This window comes from Candida theae (genome assembly GCF_024610275.1).
Source record: "Candida theae strain CBS 12239 chromosome Unknown scaffold61, whole genome shotgun sequence".
Classification (NCBI taxonomy): Eukaryota; Fungi; Ascomycota; class Pichiomycetes; order Serinales; family Debaryomycetaceae; genus Lodderomyces; species Lodderomyces theae.
The window spans coordinates 45806-60108 of record NW_026261472.1 but is presented as its reverse complement, the minus strand read 5'-3'; the positions used below and the strand labels follow the sequence as shown (position 1 = coordinate 60108).

Genomic DNA, 14303 nt, shown 5'->3' with positions numbered 1-14303 from the left:
TTTGAAATTGTTGTATATTTAGCTTCTTTGTAGTTTATTCTTTTATAATTATGACCGCCTTTTTGAAGTTGGAAGTTTGGAAGAAATGTGTTGATTTGGAATAAAGAAATAGGATTGATCATCTTACAGATTCATCAACATTCAGATTAATATTAAGGACTATAAACACTTGCAAGCCGTGGCCGAATCTGCAACAGTTTATAACTTATCAGCATAGTCTTCAGCTGATGCAAATAATGGTAGATCCTTAATTCTAGGTCTCTTGGACTTTTTCTTTGGCTTGGTACTGTCATTGTCATCCTTTTCGTTCTTCCGCTTTCTGCTTCCTTTGAAAACCTCCTTCTCTGTCTCTTTTTCATCGTCGCTACCCTCATCACTATCGCTTGCACCATCTTCTCCTTCTCCCAAGATTTTCACATCCACTTCTGAGTCGGAAAACTCATCGTCATCATTGATATTGAACATCTTTGCTTCATCTTCATCAAATTCGTCATCAAATTCGTCTTCTTCGTCACCATTAACATCTTCATCCTCCTCGTCCACATCATTTCCTGCTGAGAGCGGTCTATCAAATTCATTAATTTCCCCATCATCAAAATCTTCACCATCATCCTCTCCTTGCAGAAGCTCCACTTCATCATCATCGAAATCGGAAAAATCCTCTGGATCAAGATCAGACATGTCATCGCCAGATGAAGCTTCAACATCTGGTCTTGAGTTGACCAAAGCTTTCCAGACCTCGTCATCGTCCATACCATTTTCATCTCTGTCCTCATCAAGATCATCGCCATCATCACCACCTTCTCCTTCATCCTTGCTACTACTCTTCTTCAATTTATTGACTTTAGTAGTGAAATATTGATGAAAAAACCGTTCATCAGCTTTGATATCACCAACTTTCTTGTTCAACCAGTTTTCAGTGTTTGCTGGCGTAGAGCTGTCCAAAACGTTGGTTGATCTAACCAACAACTCTCCCGTATGTGCCCCACCCAATGGCTGCATAATTGAAGAACCTTTGGTTTGAGGCTTTTGCTTTGCATTTTTATAAACAAAACGATCCAAGAAATGTGCCAATGTGTATAAGCCCAAATCCGGTTTGGCTTGTGGAGTTCCATCAATGAATGACGAAGCATAAAGTGCCACAGTTGGATGAAAGTGGTTCAAGAATAAATCAATTTCCCACAAAGAGGATTTATCAGCGTTGGCAAAATTTGGATCACGTTTCTTAGGGTCATAAATATTGGCTTGTTGAACTGAAATTGAGTCTGTCTTATCGGAACCTTCAACTTCCGCAGATGGCTCCTTGTTATTAGCTTCTTCGTCTTCTTCTTCCTGATCTGGTCTTGAATTTGCATCAATCAACAAATCGCCAATTTCAGGCATTGACTTGGCCAATTCCATGAGCAAAAACAACATACCGGCAATAGCACCAACATTCAACCAATGCGCAATAACCTGTAATATCCTCTTTACAAATGCCAATACTCGTGGAATGTTGCCAGAATCGTTCTTTAATGACTTATACAACAAGTTCAAGTAGATTCCCTGTTTTGATGTGGTCACCAACCTCGAGTCAAGCAATGATTCGTACAATGTTCTGTAGTACCTATCTGAGTTTAATTCTTGTTTCGTAATTATGTGATTGATCAAGACCAAAGCTTGTATAGCGGTATTGAAATTGCTGCTATGGGTAATCTTGAACAATGTGTCCAAATGATTTTGAAATACCTCATTCGGCAAATTGCAAAATGGAAATGCACGATTCAACCCAGTCAATAAAGCTGAGAACATCTTTGAGTTCTTTTCCTCCACTATCTCCTGTTGCGATTTTTCCTCCTGCTTGACCGACTTGCCTCCCTTCTTACCCTTTTTGAAATTCTTGCGGTTGTTCTTTCTTCCCCTTTGAGATTCTCCCATTAATTTATCCTTCTCAGGACCGTTTGTGGTTTTTGTAAACGCATTACTTTCAATCAAAACCTTTTCAAATAACGCAAAATACGTCTTGACCAAAGCGTTTGCCAATTCGTCTTCTCTCCTCGTGATGATTGTTTGATTGAGTGTAGTAACTCCATAGTATTTTGAATGGTCATCGGTGGTGCTTTGAAATATTACATCGATTACAGCGTCAGTGACAATCTTTTTCATCGCTGGGTGCGTTTGCTCCAATTGCAAGATCAAATAAGATGCCTTTGCAGATACTTTATTATCAGTGTCACCCAACTTGTTCACACCCAATTTCAACAAATTGACTTCCTGTTCAGGTTTTGACTTGAGCAAGTCAAAAACATGATTCAATGCACTCATCCTAACATGAACAATCGGATCCTGCAAAAGTCTCTCTAAGATTTGAAGCAATTTGAAGTAAGCCTTTTTCAAATGATCTTCAAAGCAGAAAACAGCCAATTGAGCATCAGTCATTAAGGATTCATCTTTAGACAAAGGTTGCTTATCAAATGCAAACAATTTACGATCAGGCAATAGCCCATTAAGTAGTAAATCTTTCAAAGCAGCGATTGATTGTAAGGCAGCTGTTCTAGATTTTTTATCACAGTAGGACAAAAGTGTATCAAGAGCCTTTAGGTTATGCAAGGGAGCCTCCTGCACCAATAGTGTCAAAGCAGATATCTTATCATTCAAAGTACCATCTGACAAGATCTGTGACAAGAACTTCTTCTGTGAAGAATTCGATGCAAACTCTTCCAAGTATGCCTTGTTGTCTTTGTCCAAAGTTTTTTGTCCACGCTCGAGGAGCCTTTCTCGAGCAAACCTATCGAGCTTGGGCAATGCTTCAGCATTGGTAAGTGGGTATATATTGTACCAATCCAACCTGTTTGGAACCGCGAGTTTCCCACTTGAAACCATTGAGAGGTCGGTTATCTCATCAGAATTCTCATCCTTTTTGGCTCCTTTCTTTGAATTATTGAGCTCAGCTTGCTTGACAACTACCTGATCATCGTCATTACTTGTATCATTGGTAGAACCGTCGTGCACCAACTCCGGTACGTTTTCATCTTCCTCCTCTTCCTCCTCCTCATCTTCACTGGAGCTGGAATCTGAAACTGAAGCATCTTCTTCATCAAGGTCAGCCCCCTCCTCTTCGTCTTGTTCAAGACCATCACCAACCTCTTCCTCATCAACGCTCTCGTCATCAACGACAATGGGTTCTCCATTTCCTAGGCCAATATCCTTTATAAATTTGCTCAAATCATTACCAAATTCCTTGTCCAATTTCGAGTCATCATCAAACTCTAGTTCACTTTTCTCGTCGTCACTTTCAATCCCCTGTAGTAACTTTAAATCTTCCTCAGTTGCACCCAAAGCCAACGCTTCCTGACGCAAAATCTCATCAGTATCACGCAGCTTTGTTGTTTCTTTTTTATCTACTGTTGCTGCTTTGCTCTCATTTCCTTTATATCCCTTATTTGACTTCTTCTTTGAGTCTTTAACCTTCGACTCGTTCACCTTCTCCAGCTTTTGATTGGCATCCTTATGCCCCTGGATGGATTCCTTCTTTCCAGGCTTTTGGTTCTTTGAAGATCCCAGCAGGCTCAACTTGGATGTGATCTTGTCTTTCAAGTTTGACAAGTTCAAAATGGAGCTCATATTCCTGAATAGTGGATTCTAATTGGGCTGTCTATTGAATTGAAGGAACTGGCTTCCATGTATTGTGAAATAATTTTTTTTTTTTTCTTTCTTATTAGAGTGAAGTGATGAGGAGGGAAGAGTTGGCTGCTACGTGCAGGATAATGAAGAGAGTTCTTACTATGTGCATTACACTACCAGATATGGAAGTCTATGCCTGAACGCGCATTAAAATTACTCGGGTAGGTTAAGATCCATTGCACAATTCTGATTTTTTTTCTTTTTTTTTTTTCTCTCTCTCTCTCTTTCACTCACTTTGTGTGGTTGCTAAATGTCACCTTTGTTGAGAGAGAAACGACATGTTCTGCTTTTCAACAACGGTATTTTTAACTTGCAACCAGGGTCAACAGGGCAAGACAGCTTGTTTAGTTCTATTCACAAATGACTCCTCCGTACACTAAAAGGTTTACTCCTTGGAGTACAGAACTGACACCAGTTTCCCGATCCTGCAGCCCAAATACAATAGCATCACGAAGTTCGGAGTACAAGCTTTCAAAGACACCGATAGGAGAAGGTTCATACTCGGTGGTTTTCGAATGCAAAAACAAATGCACAGGTAAGCATTATGCTGCCAAAAAATATAACAAGACTCTAACGTATGGTTTGGAGCTGCTACTACAAGGAGAATTTGAGATTTTGAGCCGGATATCAATGTCACATCCACGCATTCTACTGTTGTTTGATTATTTCGAGACATCCAATAGCTTTTATTTTGTGACAGACTTGGCGGAAGGTGGTGACCTATTCAACAAGATAGTTTATGAGTCATCAAATGGGAAGATTGAGCCTGTTATAGCAAAAGACATTGTTGCTCAACTAATATCTGCCGTTTCGTACCTACATTCAAATTCCATAGTTCATCGAGATATCAAACCGGAAAACGTTTTCTTTTCACTGCTGAACTCCAACGAAGTATTGCTTGGAGACTTTGGTTTGGCTAGGGTGTTGCAACCGCAGCAAAAATTACATGACATATCTGGAACATTGAGTTATATGGCTCCTGAAATGTTCAATAGGGAGAAAGGATATGGCTTTCCCGTTGATGTTTGGGCAATAGGAGTATGTGCTTACTTTATGTTGTGTGGGTACTTACCATTTGACTGTGAATCTGACGACGAGACAAAGGATGCTATTATCAATAAAAAGTACTTGTTTGAACCTAGTGACTACTGGAAGGAAATTCCAGAATCAGCCAAAAAGTTTGTACTATCCTGCTTTGAAATTAGCCCCGAGAGAAGACCTACATCGAGAGAGTTGGACAGTTGTAGATTCGTTGATTATAGCACCGCAGAAACAACAGGTAAGGACAATGAAGAGGCAGCCATATTTGCAACACAAAAGGCTGAAATACACAAAATCTTCCAAACCATGCCACAACAATCAAAAAGTAGACAAGAATCGCCCACCATTAACTCCCCAGCAAGCTATCAAGATGTATGGGAAGAAGACGCTGCTGTTGCCAGAGGTGCTTTTTGTATGAGCCCAGATTGTGTTACTCAATTAAATACGCCCATCACGTCCACATGTCCATCTCGAGAACATTCCTGGTTGCAATTGAAAGAACTGAAGGAAGCTTCTAGAAAAGGAAATGGATTACGAGCTGCCGAAGGAAAACAGCGATCCCCAGCTAAGTTTTCCATATAATGGGACACAACACCTGTAATTTTTTCAAAAAAGAGAAAAACAAAAAATCGATTGGTAGCCCCCAAAGAAAAAGCCAAAAGTCTCGCGCATTGTTCATTATAATTTTGTTTACAGAAATAGTAGTCGCATAGTGTGTACATGAAAGAACAGCTAAGCTAATGTCATGTCTTTAAACTATGCATCTAGTTTTAACCACTTGCCCCTATTGAATCAGGATGCATTTGTTCAAAAGCCACGCGAGGAGAAGGATCTCTCTGATTTGTACCCAGACTTGGATGAGTCGCTGCAAATTCCAGTCTTCTTTGTCAACCCTCTGAAGGAAAGAGGTGAAAATGGAGAACATACACATCAGATTGTCAATGGTAACAAGTCTAGCACCTCACTAACTAATGGCCCAATTTCAAATCTCAAGTTACCTGTGTTTAGAAAGATCCAACCAGCAGCTCCCAATCCCAATATCAAATTCAATAAACAACTTCTTGAATATGGGTTTCAAGAACCATCGAGGAATAATGACCGTAATGAACGCGACACTACATATATACGGCAGTTTGAAATACCGACAAGCATAGTCAAGCAAAATGACACCACCAATGAGGAGACGATAATCAAACAGTATTTGAACAAGCGACAGCTACTAGTTGAGTACGACATGGATGAACAAGATATGCTTTATCTACAGGATAGAAATAAGCAAGCGAGCAATGTAATCAAGATCACTCCAGAAGTATTTGAAACCATGATTAGCACGTTGGAGGATGAGTGGAGTAAACTCGAACATCGCATTAATATCTTGACAAATACGGATGCACACAATAGTGGGCTCGGTGCAAGTGACAGAGTTTTGACTATGGGTCATAACAACTCAAAATATGGGAATGATGATGGGATTGTGCCTGGATCCATTTATGACCAAAGATGTGCTGTTTGCAACGATAGTGATTGTGATAATTCCAATGCGATTGTATTTTGTGATGGTTGCGATATTGCTGTGCATCAGGAATGTTATGGCGTGGCTTTCATCCCCGAAGGACAATGGCTATGTCGTAAGTGTATGATTAATAAGAACAACGTCACCCAATGCGTGTTTTGTCCTAGCACAACAGGAGCTTTCAAACAGTTGGATAATAGTTTATGGGGCCATGTGGTATGTGGATTGTGGATTAATGAGTTGTATTTTGCAAACCCCGTTTATATGGAGCCTATTGAAGGAATAGAGTCCATACCCAAGAGCCGATGGAAGTTGACGTGCTATATATGTCGACAAAGAGTTGGTGCTTGTATACAATGTACAAATAGAAGCTGCTTCCAAGCCTATCATGTCACTTGTGCCAAAAGAGCTGGCCTTTACATGGAAATGACACAAGGGTTGAAGGGTGCTTTGACAAATAAACTTACACTCAAATCCTTTTGTGATAAACACACACCACCATCAGACTTGGATAGACTTTCTTCAATTCATGAGGGGATTGAAAAGACAAGGCTATACTATAGGGACACCAAGCTTTTGAATGAACAAAATGCCCAGTTGAGCAATAGCAAGAAAATGGCCAACAAGTTGAACATATTCAAGTGGAAGACGGAATTGAACACCCCCATTGCACCTAAAATCTTTAGTGACAAGTTAGTTGAGTTAATGTACTCATTGAAAGTTGAAAACCAAATCAACTTGCCTGAAGAATCAATGAATCAAGTGTTGGAGTTGAGTGTTTTACCAAATCGTACAAAGGAGGAAATTCATAATGATTTGACTTCAATTGCGAATGAGATTTGTCGATATTGGTGTTTGAAGCGCGAAATGAAGAATGGAGCGCCTTTGGTGCGCAAGAATGACGAGTTCAGTACACTTGTTATGAGTAGTGCTGGTGTTGGTGGTGTAAGCGGTGCTGGTGCTGCTGCTGAAATTTCCACACCGTCGGGGTCGTTGTTGTACGATTATAACAATTTAGAACAAAACGGACCAGATGAATCTAAAATGGATGATAGAATAGAATTTGCCAACGTGTTGAGTAAAGATCTCGAGAAGTTGATCAAAATGAATCAGTTGAATATTCAACGACAAATTTTGGGTAAAGAGGTTGAAAACTTGTCATTGGATATTGCTGACATGTATTATTTCCCCTTGAACCAGGCAATCAAAATATTAGTTGACAAGTTGAATATGAAACTTGATCCAAGTCGGGTAATTTTCCACTACGTTCCCAAGTCTAGCAATGCCACTTTCACGACGAATAGAAGCTTGAAAGAGATTATGGACTGTATTCAGCGCAGTCGGTACGATGGTATACAACAATTCAGATCTGATGTTGAAGATTTGGCAGCTACAATTTGGAAAGAAAACAAGCCAAGTTCCAATGTATATAAGAAGATGAAAGCGTGGAAACGCGAGTTTGATAAAGATATTGACAAACTTGTGAATGGAAGCAAAGCAACAGGAGACGTGAATGAGGTTGTTGTGCAAGCTCCAACCTGTTCAGCCAATGGATTAGACGTTTCAATTGAGAATACAGACAACCACTTGCTACAATCTACCAGCGGGGAAGATGGTGATCACGTGCAAACAAGTTTCGCTAACGCATCTGTTGCTGATTTGCAAGATATTGATATGAGTGATCTTAGCGATGTTGAATATGAGGATGCAAGCGATGCAGAATTGAAAAAGTTTTTGGAATAAACAAAAATAATAAAACGACTTTGCCTTGTTAATTTTGAAGTTGCAACATTTTCTTTAATACGTGGGCTGTTGTTGTTTTATTTTTCGGAGTTCCATCAGTTACATTGGTTGTTGCACAATTGAGGAGAGAAGTAGCGTATATATTGAACAAAAAAATAAAAAATAAAAAATAAAAAATAAAAAAGTAAAAAACCGTTTAATGTGAACGTTTTTTTTAAATTTCTTTTTTTTTTAAAAATTTCTTTTTTTTCTTTCTTTCTTGTGGCTGTGAACGGTTTTGCAAACTTACACAAAGCAATTTATGACATCACTGGTTTCAAAATCTACACAGAAACTATTACTACTACTACTACTACTAGTATTACTTACACATTCTCTGATCATGAAACCACAGTATGACATTCATACATTATACATGCAAACACACATACACCAGTTATATACACCTGTCCTCCATATGCCTCTTACTTCTTAATGATCTTTTTCTCCCTTCAGTTGTTGTTGTTTTTGTTAACCATTGCCAAAAACAATATCTTTGGTTTGTGTGCTGCTCTCTCTCTGCTGTTATAAATAATATGTTTTTATTTTAACTTTGTTAACATATTGTTAAGCAATCATTCTTCCCACTTTGATCAAATATCTGAAACATTAACCTTCCTCCTTTACAATCACACATATCTTTAACCAGAAACTAGTTTCCCTTCAATTCAATAATTTACTCTGCTCCATGGCAAAAGTAACCACATTTCTTTCTGCTCATTGGATTCGGAAGTATAAGCACAATTTAATTACTCCTCCTGTTATCCTCACAAAGGTTCTCGTCATTTGTCACATACAAGGAAAACACAACTTCCCTACAAAACATCATGCCTAGACAACAACAAATAGAAGTGTGCCATGATGACTTGCAGGTAATTACCAAAAAATATGACGCTTGCGTCTTGGGATCGTCCAACGTTGGAAAGTCATCAATGATCTATCGATTTATCCACAATCAATTTATCGAAAATATCGAAGACCAGGATTTGTATACCAAAAATTACATCAACAAACGGGGAAATTGTGACGTTTTGACCATTTATGATTCAGACTTTTCGAATGAAATGTATGCCAAAAGTACACAGTTGTCAATCATCAACGCTTCCTGTCTAATCTTTGCTTATGCTATTGATGATTTAACTTCGTTTAATTCTCTTGAAGATTATTTTCATCACATCAAATTGATCAGAAATGAAATGCCTCCATTTTTCATTGTTGGTTGTAAGTCAGATTTGGAAATGCAGCGACAAGTATCATATAAAGAAGGACTTGAGTTGGCAAATACTTTGGAATCGATGGCATTTGGAGAGTGTTCAGCAAAGGAAAACATTGGAGTATTGGAGCTTTTTGATAAGCTAACCACATTGAAAGCAAGTGAAGCTTCACGTGGGCATCAGTCAAAATCAAAAGGCTCAAACATCACATCGAAAAACCACACTACAAAACAACGCATACAGCCACAAGCTCGCCTTAAAGAGGGTAATCGTAGCAAAATCGATACGCAAGACAGAACCAACCTCAAGACTAAGCGGGCTAACTCTACTTCTGAAAAGACGAGCGGTATATCGAGTAGAGGGGTCGGTGGCAGAGACAACTCCACAAAGGGAGTGGATAGTTGTCTGAAAAACAAGTGTTGTGTAATCACTTGAGTGGTTCTTGCAAGAAAAGAGGTGCTAGTATACGTTGTGCAGCAAGCATCTACACATGTACTTAAGGGAGAAACATCCACCATTTCAGTCTACCCATATCAGTAACGAAGTCACGACATTGATGGTTCAATGCTTTTTTGATGCTTTCATTTCAAATATATACACATATATACCAATTTTTTGGATTGGTTTATACTTTTCTGACTCATTACTTTATCGATAGAGGTTTTACTATTATAGAAACTCACATGTTTGAACACCATTTTGTAATACAGTTCAACTATATTCAGATCAAATCTCCTCGTCTATACACGGAATTAATTGAAAGCTCCGGTAAAGCAATTTAAACTCCATTCGCGCCCATCGAAGTTTGAACATATTTTTTTGGATTTGCTCCCATTTTTACACAAGAGAAACCGAAGAGTAAACGCCGATACTTGACCAGTATTAAAAATTTTTGAAAATAAGCATTTGCTTATGTCTCAGTTGTAGAGAAGCATGTTTCAAGTTGCTTTAGTATGACAATGATGACGTTAAATATACTCAATTTTAGTGGAGCGGGCCCAACTTGTCAAACGCACGCCCAAATGCTATAGCTTTTCTGACATTACATGCAAAGAAAACCATTTTTTACAAAATAGTAATGTATGTTGAAGACTTTGTATATATCAAAATAACTAAAATACTTCTTGTCTGCAGAATGTAAACTGTACAATTCTCTCTTTTTTCTTTTTCTTTTTCTTCCTCCTCCTTTACCGATTCCTAAACGGCGGCTGTTTCAGAGATGTGTGAAAATCCTCTAAACTGTTCTTGCATCTCCGATGTCAATACTGTTTCCACTGGAGTCAACCGTGGTGTTTCCGAGGTAAATTCTTGGTCAAAATTGGAATAATCATGCTCAGAACTGACTTCAGGGATATAAGGGGGTGGGATACGACAATTCAAAACATCATCAAAGTTAACATCTTGGAAATAAGGATGTTCCATAATCTCTTCTGCATCTCGTTCACTGCTTCCCAAACGCAGTTGAGGATCTTTGGTTAATAACGCTTGCAAAACGAGGACTGTCTGACGCGACAAACTGACGGGGTACTTTACTTCGTCATGTTCAATGGCATTGAAAATATCATCTTCATCATCACCTTTGAATGGAGATTGACAAAGCAACATTTGAAACAACAACACCCCAAATGCCCACCAATCCACACTTCGCGTATAATTCTTTCCAGCAACAATCTCAGGAGCCATGAATTCAGGAGTTCCGCAAAATGTGGACGTTGTATTTCCATGCCACATGTTTTCCTTACACAACCCATAATCACCAATCTTGATATGTCCCTTTGTGGTCAACAAGATATTGTCCAATTTCAAATCACGATAAACAATGCCATTATCATGGAAATACTTCAACCCCAACAATACCTCACATGCATAAAATTTAGCCCTCTTGGCGGAAAATCGATTCTTTTGTATATGCCACATCAAATCTCCACCAGATATATACTCCATGACAAAGTATATCCTATTTTCCGTTTGGAAACAACAATGCAAATTCAACAAGAATGGGTGCATTTCCTTATTTGCCGTTAAAAACACCCGCTTCTCAGATCTTACACTTTCAGCCTCATCGTTTTCAACAATGAAGTCCTTCTTTAGAACTTTTATAGCACACAAGTTAGACGTATGTCTCGATTCAGCCAACATCACTTTACCGAAATTACCTTTACCCAAAACAGCAAGAAATTGGAAATCATCCAATCCAACTTTTCTCTTGCGACGCTTGGGTTTTCCAGACGAAGATTTACCTGAATGCGTAGTAGCTGAAGATTGTCCACGATGATGTTGATGATGCTTATGATGCGGCTTGTTCACCTTGTACTCTTCGTCACTCTTCACAGGTATCGATGGGCGGTCCAATGTTTCAATTTTGCTCTGTACCTCATTGGACAATGGCTGCGCTTTTTGATCCAAAAAGGGGCTCACAATCACGTCATCTTTAGCTTCTGGTGAAATTATCTGATTCTCCGTCAATTGATTCTTGTAATCAAAGTCAACAAACTCATCATCTATACTAGCGGTTCTATCATCATTGGCAATGAAAGACGTTTCTGTCACCACAACATAATCACCAGCATCGTTTAGCGCATGCTCTGCATCAAAACGAGTGTCTGCGCCGCGCATTTCCTCTCCATATGGATGACGGTAATGATGCTCATTCGTCGCAACTTTTCCTTGCTTCTCAGGAACTGGTGGGCGACGTCTGGCAGCGCGTGCATGAGACGTACCATCCACTGGGGTCTGATACGATTTCTGGGTTGTTGTTGGAAGTTTCGCGTTGAATTCATGGTCGTCTTGCTCGTCCTCTGTCAAGTTGCGTAATGTTTCAACAGATTCTCCAGAAGATTTATCCAGGGTAGATGGTCTAGGTGGTGGCAAGGGCTTCTCAAGCTGTTGGCGTCGTTGTTGTTGTTTCTGCTGCTGCTGCTGCTGCTGTTGATTTAGTTCCTCGTGTTGTTGTTGCGCACTTTGTGGAATCTGATGATAGCTTTGATCCAAATAGTTAGGTTTCGTTTTCAAATCCAGAACAGTCACCTTCTCTTGAATTTGCTTAAGCTTCTTTGGAGAAACTTTAGTGGATTTGATCGTTGCAAGAATTTCGTTAGCCATTTGCAAGGACATTCCACACAAATCGGGAACCAAGTGAGTACACTGCGCATGACACATAATTCCACACTCCGAACATTTTCTTGCACTCTTTTTACCCCAGGGCAATAAGTAGCCACAGTGGCAACACCATTTGGTCCCATGGTTTGTAACTGGCTCGAATCTGTGGGGAATACGATGCTTCAATTGAGCCGCATCGTGATCTGAACCAGATTTTGAAATACATTTGGTAACAACTTTTTGATAACACTTTTTATGGCACAAGAATTTACAGTCTTGACATTGGAACCCAGTATAACGCAAGAATTCCCCACAAAGGGCACAGCACATGATGTTGTAAAATTGCTTTTGCACAAATTGGTGACCATGCTGTTCATACACTTCCTCTTTCCTTTGACGAATAGCTCCATGCCTTCCAAGGGGCCCTTTAAATTGCTTACCTTGAGATATAGACTTCTCAAAGTTTATATTAATCAACATTTGACCACAAGGCTCCAAACTCAACCAAGTGTTTAGAGACACTTTTTGTGGTGAGTCTCCTCCAGTGTTATCAGGCTTATTGGGTGATCTTGGCGGCGCAATGTCATTTTGCGGGATATTCAGTGAAGTATCAGGACCACCCCAACTCGAAGCCCCGTTTTGGCCATCACCGCCATTTGTCTGGGGCAAATTGCTAGCAGGCAACCAGCCACTGGCACCTTGATCTTTTGCAACCTTCTTTTTACGAATCTCTTCGGCAACGTCAAATAAAGAAAGCCAATTCACAGCAACGGGAACATAAACGCCTCCCAGTTTGTCCATCACTGTCAATTCAATTTCATGCCCCTTCTCGACATTAATATAAAGTTCCTCGGACCAGTTGTCATTCTTTGACGGCTTTGTTCTTGCTCTTTCAACGTCATCTATTTTAACAGTCACAACCGTGTCTCTTTTCTTGAAAGTAGCCGTGGCCATGTGATCCACGTCTCTAACGCACGAGACGGATATTGTCAATTTACCACTCAACGGCTTTCTAGCGTGTTTCGGAGTATCCATGATTTCGTAGTCCCTGTTGAAATCTTCGGAGTTTATGTTAAAGTTTTGATACTTCTTCAACGCTCTCTCCAAAAGTTGTATTCTTTGATCACTCTCGGCACGGCCCCCCTCAGCCGCATTACTGGAAGACCTATCTCCATCCATAAGATAGAGATGGGAGATCTTCTTGTTTGCTTCGGCATATTGGTTCTCCACCTGAAGCTTGAATTGTAGTTGCTGAATCATGTGTTGAATTTTATGACCTAATGATGGACACTCGTATTTGATTAAGTCCAACCTGGAATAGGTTGGTTTATATTCCGAAATGGTGGAGCTTCTATCTTCCGCGCTTTTCACATTCATCCTTTGCATTTGTCGAGTAAGCTTACTAATGGAATCCTGGTAGTAGTCAATCAACGTCTGTGATTCAACAATTTTGGATTTACATTTCTGAACGACCTCGGCATTTGATGAACTTCTCTTGACATCTTGGTACCCCTGAATAATCTTTTGCTCGATCTCTATCTTACTCTTAATATCTTTAATCACCTCTTCTGGGTTCTGATTTTGTCCCTGGTGTGACATGACGGTAACGTTGTAGATTGCCTTCGAATATGTAAAAAAAAAAAAAAAAAAAGGTAAACAAATGTGACCTTATTGTTGGATCAAAGCAAAAAGAAAAAAAAAAAAAAGGACGAAAGGGGTGTGTGTGTGTGTGTGTGTGGGTGTGGAGTGAGAAAGGGTCTTGAAGTTCTCTAAGTCCGACCTTAGTATTTAATGTGCAAGGGCTGTCGAGAAGGTAGTGATGTAGTGTCTCCGCCTTCAGGTTTCGAATTAACTTGTGGTGTAAAATAGTACAGTACAGAACAGTACAGTGGAGCGTTGTCCAAAAGGAGTAATTGTTGAAAATATCAAATAACACAAGAATTACAAAAAAAAAAAAAAAAAAAAAAAAAAAATTTTTTTTTTTGTTTTTT

The 14303-nt window shown here is 39.4% G+C and overlaps 5 protein-coding genes across 5 annotated transcripts; 3 read left to right on the top strand and 2 right to left on the bottom strand. All coding sequences in view use genetic code 12, as the record gives it.

The window, feature by feature from the left end:
* Positions 1 to 198: 198 nt before the first annotated feature.
* Positions 199 to 3603, bottom strand: MAK21 (RNA-binding ribosome biosynthesis protein; the record flags this gene model as incomplete). Its single annotated transcript, XM_051753807.1, has 1 exon — positions 199 to 3603. One exon carries the CDS (start codon positions 3601 to 3603, stop codon positions 199 to 201), a length of 3405 nt encoding a protein of 1134 aa, XP_051607238.1.
* A 420-nt stretch (positions 3604 to 4023) lies between these two features.
* Positions 4024 to 5286, top strand: CMK1 (protein kinase; the record flags this gene model as incomplete). The annotated part of the gene is made up of 1 exon (XM_051753806.1): positions 4024 to 5286. One exon carries the CDS (start codon positions 4024 to 4026, stop codon positions 5284 to 5286), a length of 1263 nt encoding a protein of 420 aa, XP_051607237.1.
* Positions 5287 to 5449: 163 nt separating this feature from the next.
* On the top strand, positions 5450 to 7960 carry KGF57_004308 (uncharacterized protein; the record flags this gene model as incomplete). The annotated part of the gene is made up of 1 exon (XM_051753805.1): positions 5450 to 7960. The coding sequence occupies one exon, from the start codon at positions 5450 to 5452 to the stop codon at positions 7958 to 7960; it is 2511 nt and encodes an 836-aa protein (XP_051607236.1).
* An 866-nt stretch (positions 7961 to 8826) lies between these two features.
* RAS2 (Ras2p) lies at positions 8827 to 9648 on the top strand (the record flags this gene model as incomplete). The annotated part of the gene is made up of 1 exon (XM_051753803.1): positions 8827 to 9648. The coding sequence occupies one exon, from the start codon at positions 8827 to 8829 to the stop codon at positions 9646 to 9648; it is 822 nt and encodes a 273-aa protein (XP_051607235.1).
* Positions 9649 to 10410: 762 nt separating this feature from the next.
* PKC1 (protein kinase C) lies at positions 10411 to 13911 on the bottom strand (the record flags this gene model as incomplete). The annotated part of the gene is made up of 1 exon (XM_051753802.1): positions 10411 to 13911. One exon carries the CDS (start codon positions 13909 to 13911, stop codon positions 10411 to 10413), a length of 3501 nt encoding a protein of 1166 aa, XP_051607234.1.
* Positions 13912 to 14303: the final 392 nt, after the last annotated feature.